The sequence below is a fragment of the Falco punctatus genome (genome assembly GCF_963210335.1).
Source record: "Falco punctatus genome assembly, chromosome: 1".
NCBI lineage: Eukaryota > Metazoa > Chordata > Aves > Falconiformes > Falconidae > Falco > Falco punctatus.
This window is the reverse complement of record NC_137580.1, coordinates 22,619,538-22,635,056: the sequence shown is the minus strand read 5'-3', so window position 1 is coordinate 22,635,056 and position 15,519 is coordinate 22,619,538. Positions and strand designations below refer to the sequence as shown.

Genomic DNA, 15,519 nt, shown 5'->3' with positions numbered 1-15,519 from the left:
TTTTTCTCTGTTTTAAAATCTTTTCTCCTGCTACCTGTTTAAAAGAAAAATAATTCTAAAGTAAATTTTCTAGTATGAACATTTCTTATTTCATCCCTGCATCAAAAGCAATCCAAAGGACAAGGGTTGATTAAAGGAGCATCCTTGGCCCAGCACGCATTATCCAGGGAGAAGCAATACAATCTCAAAGCCATGCAGAGAAGGAGGGGAAGGAGGTGATGATGCTCACATTTATCCTCTTTGATAAAAGATTTCCACACACAATGGGTTTCCTCTCTGAAACGGTAACCTTAGTGTGTCCTTTACTGGTGGAAGGAAGAACAGGGATGAAACTTTGTGTTGTGGAGCCAACTTAGGAGTTAAAAAAGAGTATTTTTACATGCTTGTTGGGCTGCATTCCTGGAAGGATGTTCCTTAGAGTGCTAGGGCGGACAGTTAAGGATGTGCTCATTTGTTTTCCCTCCTTCTACTTTAAGGATGGACTCACCCCGCTGCACTGTGCTGCAAGAAGTGGACATGACCAAGTTGTGGAGCTGCTCCTGGAACGAGGTGCCCCACTGCTTGCACGGACCAAGGTGTGTGTCTTATCTGACTATACTAACAGCTCTATGTAACTTTCCATGGAATTTTCAACGTCACTGAAAGGACAAGGAAAACGACAAGAACAGTTCTGTTCTCCCAAAGGAAATGTACTAATGGGCAGAATGAGCCAAAATAAGGTTTTCTTACATAATTAGGAACTATCCTTACCAAATATATGAAACACTATAGACTTCTTTGCCCTCCTTCTATAATATCAGACTAAACACATGTTATACAGTGCTGCTGCAAGCACTTTGTTTGTGATGCTTCCTAAGGCCATAGGACACAGAGATGGGCAAGCTGGGTCAGTCTCTCCCGAGAGATGTTTCCTGGTATGCACTTTCTGATCCTTCACACAAGCTAACTAGGACCTGTGAGTTGCAGATTCTCCTAATTGTTTTTGTGGACTATTTCAGACTTGGAAAATTATTTCAATGTGTTCTTACTTATTTCTGAAAAGCACACATCTAAGATAACGCATTTCTTACAAATGCTGCCCCTTTGGTCATTGTTATTGGGAGTAGAATAGCAAACCCCACTGAGCAGCACTTCACAACAGTAAATTTCAGAGTGCCTGACAAAGGTAGGTGGTATCATTAGCTGGAAAACAGTGGAACAGAGTATTGCAATGATATGCTTGAGGTCCCCTGCAGGATCAGGAGGGACAAACAATTTAAATACCAGTTTCATACTGGGCCCCACTCCCTCAAACATGGCTCAAAACAAGGGCAATTAGTGTACTCTGACCCATAGTTACCCTTATTGTTTCTCTCTCTAGTCTTCAGGAGGTTTTATCACTGGGTTGCAAGCTTATCAACTACATCAAATAAGGATGTGCTCAAGCTATGCATCCTTGAAAACACCAAGTAGTCTAAGTCACCTGTTTATGCAGGAGGGATCCACATAGTTTCACTGATTCCTTTGGTGGAAGAACGTTTGGAGAAAGAACTTCATGTGTCAACACCCTTGCTTCACTAAGGCAGAGAGGCTCAGAACAGATCCTGCCATATATATTGTGCACACTTCAGGCAGGATTCCCAGATGTTGCCATTCAAAGGCAGATATTGCCCATCAGGACAAAATACCAGCATTGCTGTGGCAGCATCTGGATGTCCCCACTGTGTCAAGGATTGAGCAAAGCAGAACTGTGCAGTGAATAATTCCCTCCTTCCAGGTGACAGTCAGTTTCTCGTTCAAGTCTGTAAGTTATAGTCTGTCTTTAAACAACACTCTTAAAGTATGTTATTGTGTGTAAAATGGAATTAGATTTAAAAACAACTTCCACTTTTAGCTTCTAAGTGAAATAGATAGTTCCAAACTGGAGACAGACAAATATGTAAATATTAAAACTATTTTTTTCTGAAAATAACTTGTTATACATATTAATAGCAACAGTTCTCTTTCCTCTTAATTGTCTACCTTCCATGGACTTGAATATTTACAAAAAGATATATTAAAGCCAGACAGGGCTATAAAACCTCTGCTTCCACTGCCCTGCAAGTGTTATGGTTTGAACAAAAGGTCCAACCATGATGGTAGTTGAAAGTATCGTTTCCCAGAAGCTCAGGGGTCAGGTTTGCCAATATAATTTTTTTTTTTCATTGAACACTTAAAAGAAAAAAAATAGGTCTCTTAATAAATATGATGAATGGTAAGTAGGTGCTAATTAACATACAACCTATGTCTTACTGTTATGAGTATCCCTAGAACTGTCTTTTAAGGTCAAGATATGTTTTATTATATGAGGCAAGACCATTAGATTCTTTTGTTTTGATTAAATCCTGATTTTAGGTAGTTATGTGATGGTCCTCTAAATTTGCCTGTATTTGCTGGAAGGGGAGGGGTGGCTATAGCTTTTTCCAGCTTTTTTTTCCAGCTCAGATGTGGCTCTGTTTCAGTGATAGGGGTACCCTGCAAACTCATGATGGCATCCTTCTAATATGTGTCACGATCTAAGTGAGAGTTACTAGAAGTTACTGTGCCATTTTCTTTTGCTGCAGAATGGACTCTCTCCACTTCACATGGCGGCCCAGGGTGACCATGTGGAATGCGTCAAACATCTACTGCAGCACAAAGCTCCCGTGGACGATGTCACGCTGGATTACCTGACCGCCCTCCATGTGGCCGCACACTGCGGCCACTATCGTGTCACCAAACTCCTTCTGGACAAGAGAGCAAATCCCAATGCTCGTGCCCTGGTAAACCTGTCCCACCTGTGTCATGTAACCAACCTATCCAGGGCAGATGAATAGCTCTTACCAGTAAAGCTAAGTGAAAACTGCCAACAGACTCCCAACAACCTTAAATAGTTGCAGTAACAACAGGGTTTGTCACGCCTGCTGGTTACCAGTGTTGTCTCGTGTGCTTAGGCCTAGTGATGGACCATGTCCTGTGACAGGTGGCTGTTGTATAAGGTCTGGAAGCTCTACGGGGTTCCTAAAATCAAAGCCATTTCTAGTTGATGCTAATGTATGCATTGCTATTTTACTGAATTAAAGGTTTGGTTTTCCATACTATATGATACGATACACAATTTCAAAACTTTCAACTGAATCAGTAAGTTAATTGGCACAGAGAAAATATATTGAAAAGCTAGTATTTCTGCATTTATCAAATCATAACATTCCCCTCTATTAGGTGCCACTTCCCTTCCTTTTCAAAAACCAGTTTTTCTGATGCTTACAGGAAAACAGGTAGGATTCCTTTCACTCACTGATCAGACCATTATCCCCTAACTGAGAGAAAAACATCATTTTTGGCTTCGGGAACATATAAAGCTTTCAAGAACGTTTATCCAAACCCAGACAACATTCCAATATTCTCTAATAAGAAGTGTCCCCCTGAACTGTTAGCTGGGTGGAAGTTAAGACACTGATATATTACACTCAGTGGGGGAAAGAAAGAGACTGTGTACACTTGAGATACTTCTGCATGGCAAGAAGTCTGCCATTGTCTGCTGCATTCAGTGCCTCCACAGAACTTCCACTGCTGGCCACTCCGACGTCTGCCCCAGCTTTTTGCCTTCAGTATGAGCCTGTGTTTTCCTGTGAAGGCTTCCCCTATCTGTATTTCCCTTACTTCCTTTTTATTTCCTTTATATCCCTATTTACTTCCCTTTTCATTGAAACAGGTTTTTTCGGCCCTCTCATTTTTCTTGGCTTCTCTATACCCACATATCCCATAACGCCTCTTGGCTTCCTCTTACACTTTTCTTGTTTTGTCTTTCTCAGCATCAAGTTCATTTGGTTGATCTTTTTCGATGCTGTTTTCATCCTTTCTTGTTTTTCTTTTCAGTCTTCTGTTTATCTTTAGCTGTACTTTCCTCAGCTACCCACACATACACATTGTATGCTAGCCCCCACATATTTTTTTCTTCCTTTCCATGACCAGAAATATACTTTCTGTTCCTCTCCCTGCCTCCCTCCCTGAGAAACATCTGAAATGAAATGAGAACACCCTCAGGCCGCTGCCTTTCTACTCTCTTCCCTCCAGACTCTTTTTTTTCCTCACTCTTGTTTCATCTCCCATCAGGGACTTGTCGCCTCTGGGTTGTTTATAGTGTTTAATATACTAAATGATGCTCATAGTTTCTGTTAGTGATACATTTTTTCTGCTTCTCCTCTCCCCCATCAAACTGTTCCTCACTGAAATAGAAGTAGGAAAATTAAATCAACTCAAGCAGTAAAATTAAGTGAAAATATGGAAACTTCTGAAACAGTAAAACTCCCTGTGAAATATATTGAGATATATTGTGTGGGAGGTAAAATATCTAATGGGTTTGATTCTTTCTTTAGAAATTGGAGAAGGCTAATAGTAGTAATAATTTTCAGCAGAGTCCTGTGATGGAATAAATGTTACAAATAATCCATTTTCAGATAGATAAAAAAATAATTGTTAATGTTTGCAAAATTACTTGGGGATACAAGCACTATACTAGTTCTTAGCTTTTTCAGTTTGTAGATGCTTTAAAGCACCTTCAAATGAGCTAGTAATTAACATTTCCCCTAACAGAAGCTTTCTGTAGAATAATCTGTCACATGCCTCTTCCCATGAGCTGAGATTTCACTGATAAATTCTGTCTACTGCTAGTTGTTTAGTAATACTGATCCTTTTCATTAGAAAACAGGAATTCTTCAACATTATCTAAAAGCGTTACCTGTGCTTTTCACATATGGTGAAATAATGTGTTTGCTTAGCTTTAGGCACACACCTAACCTGCATTAACTATAATAGTACATAAAAAAAGCTTGAAGTCAAAGCATGTATTACAGTGTAGAGTATGAAGACATGCTTTGATCTGGGCTTCGATCTTATTGAATAAGCGTTTCCAAAGAAATGAATATGTGCGTATAATAAGCACAACATGGAAACTACTGTCTCACAAAACAAAATGCTAGGTTGCAATCTTGATTTTTAGATGTTCCCTTCCCGACCTGTCATTCATTCCTGTCCCTGCCCCATTTCGTTTTAATCCAGATCAAGGCTGACACCTTGCTTACAATGCCTTACGACTCAGCAGGGCAGGAATAAAGGAAAGGGAGCCACAAATACTTCACATGTGAACACTTTGTATCATGAAACCATGGCTAAAGTAGTGATTATTTATTTAAGATACCTCACAGAATGCACATGTGCACATAGACATGAATATAAGATACTGTAGATTGATGCGTAAATGTAAAAATAAATACACATAGATGCTCAGACTACAAGATATTCTAATAAGACAAAGTAAGGTGGAACCTCTGTTCTTTTCCTAGAGAGGTACAGAATATGCTTTATACATTTCAAAAGACACTTAACTGATTTCAAAGTGATCACTCTAAATTCTTACATTTTCCTTGTGTTAGCTAATCTTGGAAACCACTTTAAGTCATTTGTACATATAGACATGTGTAACCTTTGGAACTGCATACATACATGTGCACACACATACACTTGAAAGTCAGAGCGGGCATGCCTGTGTTTGGGTTTTGGAGGTGGAAGTTCAGTTTCTCTCCATTGCCTGAGAAGAAAGCAGCGCTGCTGCTTTGTTCTGCCTCAGACTACTGGAAGATGTCTGTAATTCATAACCTGTTGTGTTTAAGGAACAGTTGCTTCTGGTACTCTAACCCTTCTGCTCCCAGTGTGTCAGCATGGAGCTGTGTGGAAAGTGTAGCTGCATGTTTTTAACTAACATGACTGTCTTTTGCACAGAATGGTTTTACTCCACTGCACATTGCCTGCAAGAAAAATCGCATCAAAGTCATGGAACTCCTGGTGAAATATGGGGCTTCAATCCAGGCTATAACAGAGGTAGAAAAATGTTTCGTGTCCTGAAGAAACATTCCTTCTCTCTCTCCCTTTTTACTTCCTTTTTTCTCTCTCCTATCATGCCTCACTTTCACTTATGTTTTATTTAAACGAAGAAGCCCCTTCCCTACGCCCGTGCAGAGGAGTAAAACTGCTCTTGCTTTGTTTCGCAGTCGGGCCTCACACCAATACACGTGGCTGCATTTATGGGCCACTTGAACATAGTCCTCCTTCTGCTGCAGAACGGAGCCTCTCCCGATGTCACTAACATTGTGAGTATGGCTTTGACTAGAATCATCTGTGCAATACCTCCTCCGAAAAGGGTCTGGCCTACCATGTAGCTCAACCAAAGGTCACATTTTAACAATACTTTATGACTTTATTGCATTTTAGGACAAATTATTCTAGCACCTTTCGCGAAGGGGGGAAAATGGTGATTGTATATGCATCATAAGCCATCTGTGGTTTCATGTATTCTTCAATAGTGCTTGAGTAGGTAAAGTTTCCCTTAGAAACAGACAAAGCTCACCAAATACATCCAGAACTGATTATAAGCCAAGTCCCAGCAAAGACTGTGTTTTGAAGGATGAAATTAAGTCCAAATGGCTCCGATTTCTGCTTGCATAGTTTCACTGGCTGCCATGAAATTGTGTCATTTGTATCAGCAAAAGGATAGAAAATGCTTAAAACCTAACAGTTAAACAAAAAGTAAGAATGTTAAATTCAAGATGTTCCTCTTACACAGGGAATTCCTGGAGCTGGTGCCTTTCGAAAGAACATGCTTAAATCTAGAAAATGTGACCTTTGGGAGGCAACACAAAATGCAGAACCTGACTTACCATAGAAATCAGTGTTTGTATACCAGTAGCTTAGTTGCCAAGAGGAATAACAATAAAAGGAACATGGTAGTTTTCTGAGCTGTATTTCATAGATATCTTACCATTCATATTTGTCAGGATAAACAAATACTCAACTTAGGAACACCTGCACTTTGAAAGCAGCCTTTTACCTTTAACCTAAATAAGGTTATAGGTAGGTGTTCCCAAGAACAGAAAAACAACAAAGATGTAGTCATCCAGGAACAGTGGTCTCATCAGTTTTTCTCAGAAAAATCTTACATGAAACCTAGCAAAAATTTTGAGCACACAGAGTTGTTTGCTTGAATCATTAGAACAGACTTTTCTTGATAGTCTCTTACTGCATTCATACTTTTTTATAGAAGCAGTCTTTATATAAAAACTTTATTGATTATATGAAAGCCAATAAGAAATTCTTGTGGAAGCAATTAAAAGTATTGTGTTACCAGACATTTCTGTGCAAAGTTTAACACTTTTACAATTTATGCTACACAGGTGTCTTGGCTTTTACTTGGTAAGCTGAAGTTCCCTGTTGAATTACTGTTTCCAAAAGCTAAATTGCATTGCTAATCCAAGTACAAAAGGGTCTTTAGAGAAATTTGATCTGTAGTGTGTGTGAAATGTAAACCTTATTCACATTTTAAACAGCTCATTCTTCAGGTAATAAAGTTTATGTAGATGAAATTCTCTATTAAGGTTTGTAGCTAGGACTGGGATTTTGTTTGTTGCCTACTTATTAATCACAGCTGGTAATATAATGTTAATTTTAAAATGACAAGATAAATTGACTCCTGGTGAAGAGGGTTTGCTTTAATTAGAATTTCATAATAGGCTGGCTCAGGCTGCTTCTTTTCCTACATCTAAACAAGGGACAAGAAGACATGATTCCTGATTCTGATGCAGGGTGTTCATTTTGGTGATTACACTTCAACTTGATAGTTGTGGGCATAAAAGCCATATAACAGAATATACTTCAGCTCTAGAGTAAGGAGAAGGAACAATGAACACAAAGGAGTGATCGGTCCTGCTGTGTTGTCATAACATAACAGATAAATACAGAGCTCCTGGTTGTGGAACTGTCAGTACCTCATGTGCTAGAAACTGATGAACTGTACAGGGACCCTTTTAGTTCACTTCAGGACAGTGCACTCAAAGAATGTTGGTCAGTGCAAAATTAAGCTAGAAATGCCATCGTCAAGGAATACTCGCGTTCAGTGTTCCTTTGCAAACCTGTGCAAAAGTAAATGCTTTGAATGTGTCATTCGTACTTTGTTATCCTGATCTGAAATTCCACATCACTCCAGTCAGCTTTCCAAAACTTCATATTCTCCTTCAGATTCTGTGGGCTACAGAAGGCTTGAAACAAGATTCACTCCATAGCCTGCAGACATAGCCATGCTGCTGAGCACAGATTTTACACATTTCATATGCTGGCTCAGCTGTGCACAGCCATTGCAAGGCCTTTTAATGCTGCCAGCTCCACACAGTGTGCAGGAAGAGACCATCTGGAAAAATATCCCCTTCCATCTTGAGGCTCATGTGCCTCATGATCCCTTGAGAGAGACAGGCTCAATATATTCTTATCTCCTGTGCGGCACACAAGCTGATGCAGTGTTATGTAGAAAGCTAGGGAACATATGTGACCACAGGCATCTATACGGTAGAATTTTCTATAAGCTAGGATTTTCATTCTGGCCCTCTGTAGTGAGATTAGGTTTGTCTGGGCTCACCGAGTTTGCAAAGGCAATGCCTACCCAGGCCCAGCGACATGGATGCACACCCCCTCCTGAACCACCTGTTGCTGGGTCTGAAGCCAGAGCCTCAGCTGGCAGGAAGGCGGGTCTCTGCACAAGCAGACGTGGGTGGAATTTACACCATCGGAGCTCTGTTTCTTCATGGAGGTTTAGGACACTGAAACACTTTTGCTTCTCTGCAGCGTGGAGAAACTGCGTTGCACATGGCGGCACGTGCTGGGCAGGTGGAAGTAGTTCGCTGCCTTCTGAGAAATGGGGCCCTGGTTGATGCCCGAGCAAGGGTAGGTGTTCTGCTTACAATTATCTTTGCTTTATCTTACTCAAAAAACATAGCTGAAACAGGGGAGCTAGGGAGGAGCAATTTCATTTCTATTTGATCTGTTGGTACAATGTTAAGCACACCTAAAACGAGTTCTGAAAACAAGAACTTACTTCTGCACAGATCTTCCAAAGGGAATGCGTGTGGCGGGCTGACCCTGTCTGGCAGCTCAGCCCTGCTCAGTTGTTCGCTCACTGCCCCTGCAGTGGGATGGGGGAGAGAACTGGAAGGGCAAAAGCAAGAAAATCTCTTGGGCTGAAATAAAGACAGTTTAATAGGTGAAGGTTAAAGAAAAAAAACCCAAACCGCAAAACCAACTCCTCCTCCCCACAAGCAATGCAAAAGCAATCGCTCACCACCTCCCACCAGCAGAGCAATGACCAGCCAGTCTCCGAGCAGTGGCTCCTTTGGAAAAAGTCACCCCCTTGTTTTATTGCCGAGCGTGATGTTATATGGTATGGATTATCTCTTGGGTCAACTCAGGCCAGCCGTCCTGGCTGTGTCCCCTCGCAGCCTCTTGCCCACCCCCCGCCTATTCCCTGGGGCGGCAGAGGGAGAAACAGAGCACGTCTCGGTGTTGTGTAAGCACTGTTCAGCAATAGCTAAAACACTGGTGCATTATCAATGCTTTCTTGGTCAGAAATGTAGAACAGCGCACCATATGGGCTGCTGTGATGAAAATTAACTCCATCCCAGCTAGAATGCACCTGACTCACACCAGCAATAGCTATTCTGTTTGAGCAAGGAGGTGCACAGCCGTGTCCTAAACCCAAACAGCAGAGGTTCTGATAGCAGTTAGTGCCAGATTTTGAAACCAAGGGGACTGTTTGTAAAGCAAGGTACAGCTGTTGTAAAACAGATTAAGAACACAGAGGAGTAAGTGATGCTCACAGTGAGATGTGTGTTATCTGCTTGATGAAAGAGAAGAACAATGTTTTCCTTTGTAGTTCTCTCTGTTCTAATAAGACCTTGGCGAAGCTCACTGCAAATTTAACCCGAGCCCTCTGTTACTGCCTTTCTTTGTGCTATTACTTCCTATGATTTTTTGCAAGACAAATGCCTGGAGAGATCTATTGGGATCAACCAGAGTAGTGTGTTCAGGGTGGTTCTACCTGCACTAATTATCTACTCGATTTGAGTTGTAGGAAGAACAGACTCCACTGCACATTGCTTCTCGCTTGGGTAAAACGGAGATCGTCCAGCTTCTGCTACAGCACATGGCCCACCCTGATGCCGCAACAACTAATGGGTACACTCCACTGCACATCTCTGCCAGAGAGGGACAAGTTGATGTCGCATCAGTTCTTCTGGAGGCAGGTGCCTCGCACTCCATGTCCACCAAAGTAAGACAAAATGCTTTACGTCTGCATTCCAGTAGCACAGGTAGCATGTGCCAGCGCACGCCTGTTCCACGCAGAATGTCCTTTCACACTAAGAAGCTGAACTAGTTTGGGTTTTCTGTTTTTTTAATCAACAGCGACCCAATAGACTGAAGTAAAGTATTGGAAGTTAATCAAATTTTGATGTGTTTTGCTGTCATCTGAAGTTGGGAGTTTGGTTCCCACTGGAGCCAAATGCAGATCGTGATAAATACATGGTCCTGACAGTTTTAAATAGTACACCAAGTCTTTGTTTCTCTCTTTCCCATTGTGTTATGGGTAGGGCTTTTTTGGCCAAAATTTTTTAAATTTTAGGAACAGGCCTGCTTAGTCTTCAATATCTTGTTTATTTAAATAGTAAAATAATTCTGATCTGTGCTAGCTGAAGGGAATGTTCCTAAAACATACAAGTCAGCATCTGTCCCGTCACATCTAACGCTGAATCTATTTTCAGTGGTTCTATAAATGAGGTGTCATATGACACAATAGGCCATTTTGTCTGGGGTTTTAAAAGAAATAGTCTGCAGAATCTTTGTTGCTTTGTTAGCCAAAAATGTTTACCAATAGATTCTTAGCAGAATGATGAACGCATAAGAAAACAGCTGCAACCAGAATTAATTATGTGCCAAGATAGCTTTTCCAAATTTATCATGTGTGATTAAGTGAGGATCATTTAAGTCTCACTCTTGTTTTAGGTCTTAAAAAAGTACCCCTGATTTTCCAGCTGTAGCTTAAAACATATTTTTGAACAATGGGGTGTCTTCCAGGGTTTAGAAGACTAAACCAGCAATTTTCAAATTATGATCCACTGATTACTGGGAATACTTGCTGTTCTGCTTTTATCCAGCTGTTAAATCACATTAGAGTGGCTAAAAATACACTAAATACTTTCCTAATTTCCTATATTGCTTTAGTACTGCAGGAGCATTCTATAATTATGGATAGGAGATGTAGTAGTCCACTAGGTGATCTCTCTACAAACCTGTGATTCATGATACTGGAAATATTTGAGACTCCCTGACGTAAACCCTTTCTAAGGTGGGATTAATGGAACAAGATGATAACGATAATAAACGTTACACATCACTTACATGTCAGTCAAATAGGTCATTGTAGTTCCCTGGAATCACTGTCAGGGCAGCAGTGCAGCCTGCCACCTACTGTCTTGCATCCATGGGTTTCCTTATCAACACGGTTTTTTTAAATTTAAAAGATCCAGCAAAGAGCATGTTAGTTTGTCATGGACCTTACACCTCTGTTGTACTGACAAGCATTATTAAAACATATAGAAAAGGACTCTCTAAAAGACAAGGTTTTCAGCCTTGTTGCAGTGTGTTTCCAAAAGCACTGCCATTGAGTCAGGCATGACTTTTTTTTTAGCTGCAGTTCAGAGACTGCGGCAGAACTCAGTGACTGTGTGGTACATGAGTCCCAGTACACATCATTCTTCACCAAACTCTAAAGGAGGAATATGATGTTTGGAGCTTTCCTTACTGAATTTGGTTGGTGTTTCATTGTTACTGGCAACAATTGATACAGGAAATACTTCTTAAGCTGTCATCATGGAACTAAAAAGTGAAGCTGGTTTGGAGTAAGAATTTGAACATGTGCCTTTGTTGCCCACACACAGAGTGTATGTCGCTAGTAGAGTCTGCATCAGATAAGATGTCTGCCAGCCTGACAGCATGTACTTGAGGCAGAATAATATAAGGAAAAGTTATTTTCTTGTATTTCATGCATCTCAAAGTGCTTTCAAGAGGTGATGCTCTTTCCAGGTATGACTTGATTCTGCGAGCTAGAATATAGCTTGAAGAGTAAGCACATAAGATGTAGTTCTTAGAAGCGAGATGTCAGCCTGACTTTAACGCAAACATCTGCTTTTTGTCTCCTGGATTTTTTCAGAAGGGATTCACACCTTTGCATGTGGCGGCCAAATACGGGAGCCTGGAAGTGGCAAAGCTCCTGCTGCAGCGTCGTGCCTCTCCCGATTCAGCTGGCAAGGTACTGCCGTGAAAGAAAAAAACAAGTCAGCAGCATTTTGGATTCTTCCTTAAGCGAGAGCTGCGTGAAACACGCACACGGAAGGCGACCGCAGCTGCTGTGCCCTTTGTTAGGGCCGCGCTCCCCCACGGTGATGGCCATGTGTGGGGTCCGGGGCCCTGGCAGGAGGGCACGGGGTGCTGAGGGCCCACGGGGCTCTCGGGAAGCGTCGGGGCCATCGCACTGCCCAGACCCGAGAGGGCGAACACGGGGCGCCCCGCGGCGGGATCCCCTCAGCCTGGGCCCTGAGAGGGGACAACCCGTGCGGCCGCCCGCGCCCACCCCGCGACACCGCTTCTCCCCCACTAACGGCGGCCGCCGCCCCTGGCCATGCCCACTGCCCTGGCTTTGCCCCCCGCCCCTCCCGTCCCCTCTTTGTCCCCTCCCGTCCCGCACTAACGGCTCCGTAACGCGGCCGCCCCCGCCGAGCGCAGCCTAACGCCGTAACCGCCCTTACAGAACGGGCTCACCCCCCTCCACGTGGCGGCCCACTACGACAACCAGAAGGTGGCGCTGCTGCTGCTGGAGAAGGGCGCCTCGCCACACGCCACCGCCAAGGTGAGCCCCGCCGCCCGCCTGAGGGGAGCCCGCCCGCGGCCGGGGGTGTGTGCCTGGAGAGGGGCTGGGGGGCCTGACCGCTCCCCACAGCTGCCTGACAGGGGCTGTGAGGGGGGGTCGGTCTCTGCTCCCAGGGAACAAGCCACAGGACAAGAGGGAACGGGTTTAGGCTGGATATGGGGAAAAATGTCTTCAGGGAAAGGGTGGCCCGGCATGGGCACAGGCTGCCCGGGGAGGGGGCGGCGTCACCACCCGGGGGGGTTTAACACACACACAGATGCGGCGCCTGGGGCCATGGTCAGCGGTGGGCTCGCTGGGCTCACAGCTCCTTCCCAACAGACATGACGCCGCGGTTCTGTGAAAAAAAAAAAAAGTAATTGCCAGGGTGTGTGGGGTCAGACAGTGGAATGGGATGCCTGGAGGGGTCGGGGGGGCTTTGGGTGTACGAGATGGGACCGGGTGAGTGGCTGAGCTGCCTGAGGCTCGTGGCGGGAAGCTGGGCCCCACTGCGTGAGTTAGCGTACAGCTCCCTCAGACCTCTGTTGAAGAAGAACGTAAAATATGAAAAATACTGAAAAATATGTATGTGTAGCTAAGTATGTGTCTCAGCCCAGTTCTATGGGCTTCAGTCATAGCTGGAGGTCGCTTTAGCATTGTGTAATAGTAGAAATGATATGCATATTCTGACCACGTATACAGAGAATTCATTCTGGGGTTAGGAGCAGTGTCGTGATATCGCTATGTTAGGCAGAGGCTACTAAAAGGCGAAAATAACAACCAGATTGGTGCTGATGTCAGAATGTTCTGCCCCATGTGAGGCTGCTGTTGTATGTGCTGCCAAAAAATGCGGCTTGTCTGTGAAGTGATCGTATCAGATCTGTGGTTTCCATAGCGGTGCATGCAGAGTAGCAAAAGCTGCAGCTGCAGTAGGATAGTTTGGTAAAGCTTCCTTTTAAAACAAAAACCAAACATAGACCAGCCAGCAGAACACCTCCAGGGAGACTGTCTGCTGTAACCCAGAATTTTCCCCCACAGTGTGTTGTAAAGCAATTAAAAGTGGGAAGTTGTCTTATTGCCAGAAAGAACCATCAATGCCATTCTACTTTGCTTAAATTGTTAATTTGCTCAGAAAAACATTTCTCCCTGTTGCTGTTTCCAGCCAGTGCCGTGATGAGCTGTATCAAAATTCCATATGCAAACACACCTCTACCCACACGCTCCGAAAAAGCATAATGTGATGAAGAGTGTGCACCCATCACTCATCGCTGAGAATGTCACTCATCAGTCAAAAGTGAATATTTACAACATAGGTTATTCAAAATGTAGGTGTCAAACTCGGGGATAATTTGGAGGTATCTGCTGAACAGTCCTGCCCACCCTAGCAAGGGCTGGCTTTGTTCTTGTTTAGATGGTGAAAATAACAGATGGACAAAGCAACACAACAGCAGGGCCATGTGGGACATGTCTGGCTTTGAAAATGTAATGAACCCTCATATCTAGTAATAAAGGGTAACATAAAATAACGCTGCTTTATGGTAGCTGACTTCTTAGGCTTACATGGCTGTTGTGTTAACTTTATTCTCATTTTGTTTCCTGACTGGTGTTAGAATGGATACACCCCTTTGCATATTGCTGCCAAGAAAAACCAGATGCAGATAGCTTCCACTCTATTGAACTATGGGGCTGAGACCAACATTTTGACCAAGCAGGGAGTCACTCCGCTTCATTTGGCCTCCCAAGAAGGTCACACTGACATGGTGACCTTACTCTTGGAGAAAGGATCCAATATCCATGTGGCAACAAAGGTAACTCACGGCCAGAGACGAAGTACTGTGGGTGGGAGTATCCAGTAAGATGCAAAGTACAGTGCAGGAATGATGTCACGTTGTCAGGAATTCTCAGCTTCACTTCCTTATATACATATTTCTGAGAGTGCAGAAGTGACAACAGGTGGGTGAACAGCAGAAGTGAGAAGATATCTAGGACTGGCAGATGTATTGACTGATTAGCTTATATCATGTAATTAATAGCTGTACTGAGTAATGCACAGAGGGAGCTGCAGCTGTTTGCTGTGACCAGAGGAAAATGCTTGGCTCTGGTAGAGAGGTTACAGGAGGAAAGGCAGACCAAGAGAAAATAGTTTCTGAGCATTCAGGAAGGTAGGACTGCAGTATTTTTTTTTTTCTTTTGTGCTGCAACCTTGCCATCTCTCAGGTGTTTTGCGTATGCTCCTGAAGTTTTACATTAGCTGCAAAGGAAGAGGAATGTAAAATTCTGGGGTTTGTGGGTCCGTGGGTACTTTTAAAAGGTTCTATCAGAAACTGAGAGTTACAGTCTAAAACAGCTCAGTCTTGTTGCCGGCAAAGACAATTTTTCTCATGTATTTACCCTTCAGCCTTCTTTCCAAGTGGAAGTAATTGGCAGGGTCTGGCAAATAGCAAAACAACATTATTAACAGAGTAGCAAGTGAGAAAAAGCCTATGGAGGGCTTTTCCAATTTTCTTGGTGGTTTTTTTTAATGATTGTACATGACAGCTTTTTCATAGGAAAACAAGTTCTCCCCAAAAAAACCATTAGTGTAGATCACCATAGGTCACCAGATTTATCCAGGTATATATGTACGTCTTACTTACTTAAGGTCAAAAGCCTGCAGCTTTTGTTCATACAAGTCAAAATAGAAAGCTCAATGCTCTTGTTGTCTGGAATTAATGTATTATGCTACCTAACCAAAGAGAAAT

General features: G+C 42.9%; 1 protein-coding gene across 39 annotated transcripts in view; it reads left to right on the top strand.

Moving 5' to 3' along the window:
• The window catches only part of ANK2 (ankyrin 2), a 395,080-nt gene that overhangs the window by 285,568 nt on the left and 93,993 nt on the right, over positions 1-15,519 (top strand). For 35 of the 39 annotated variants that reach the window (XM_080373623.1, XM_080373646.1, XM_080373648.1 and 32 more), the window contains 9 exons: positions 477-575; positions 2,583-2,780; positions 5,779-5,877; positions 6,048-6,146; positions 8,668-8,766; positions 9,950-10,147; positions 12,086-12,184; positions 12,683-12,781; positions 14,389-14,586. In XM_080373623.1, coding sequence (XP_080229749.1) covers positions 477-575; positions 2,583-2,780; positions 5,779-5,877; positions 6,048-6,146; positions 8,668-8,766; positions 9,950-10,147; positions 12,086-12,184; positions 12,683-12,781; positions 14,389-14,586 — 1,188 coding nt within the window. The remainder of the gene's footprint in view (positions 1-476; positions 576-2,582; positions 2,781-5,778; positions 5,878-6,047; positions 6,147-8,667; positions 8,767-9,949; positions 10,148-12,085; positions 12,185-12,682; positions 12,782-14,388; positions 14,587-15,519) is intronic. The other 4 variants (XM_080373654.1, XM_080373641.1, XM_080373642.1 and 1 more) reach the window with 1 other exon arrangement.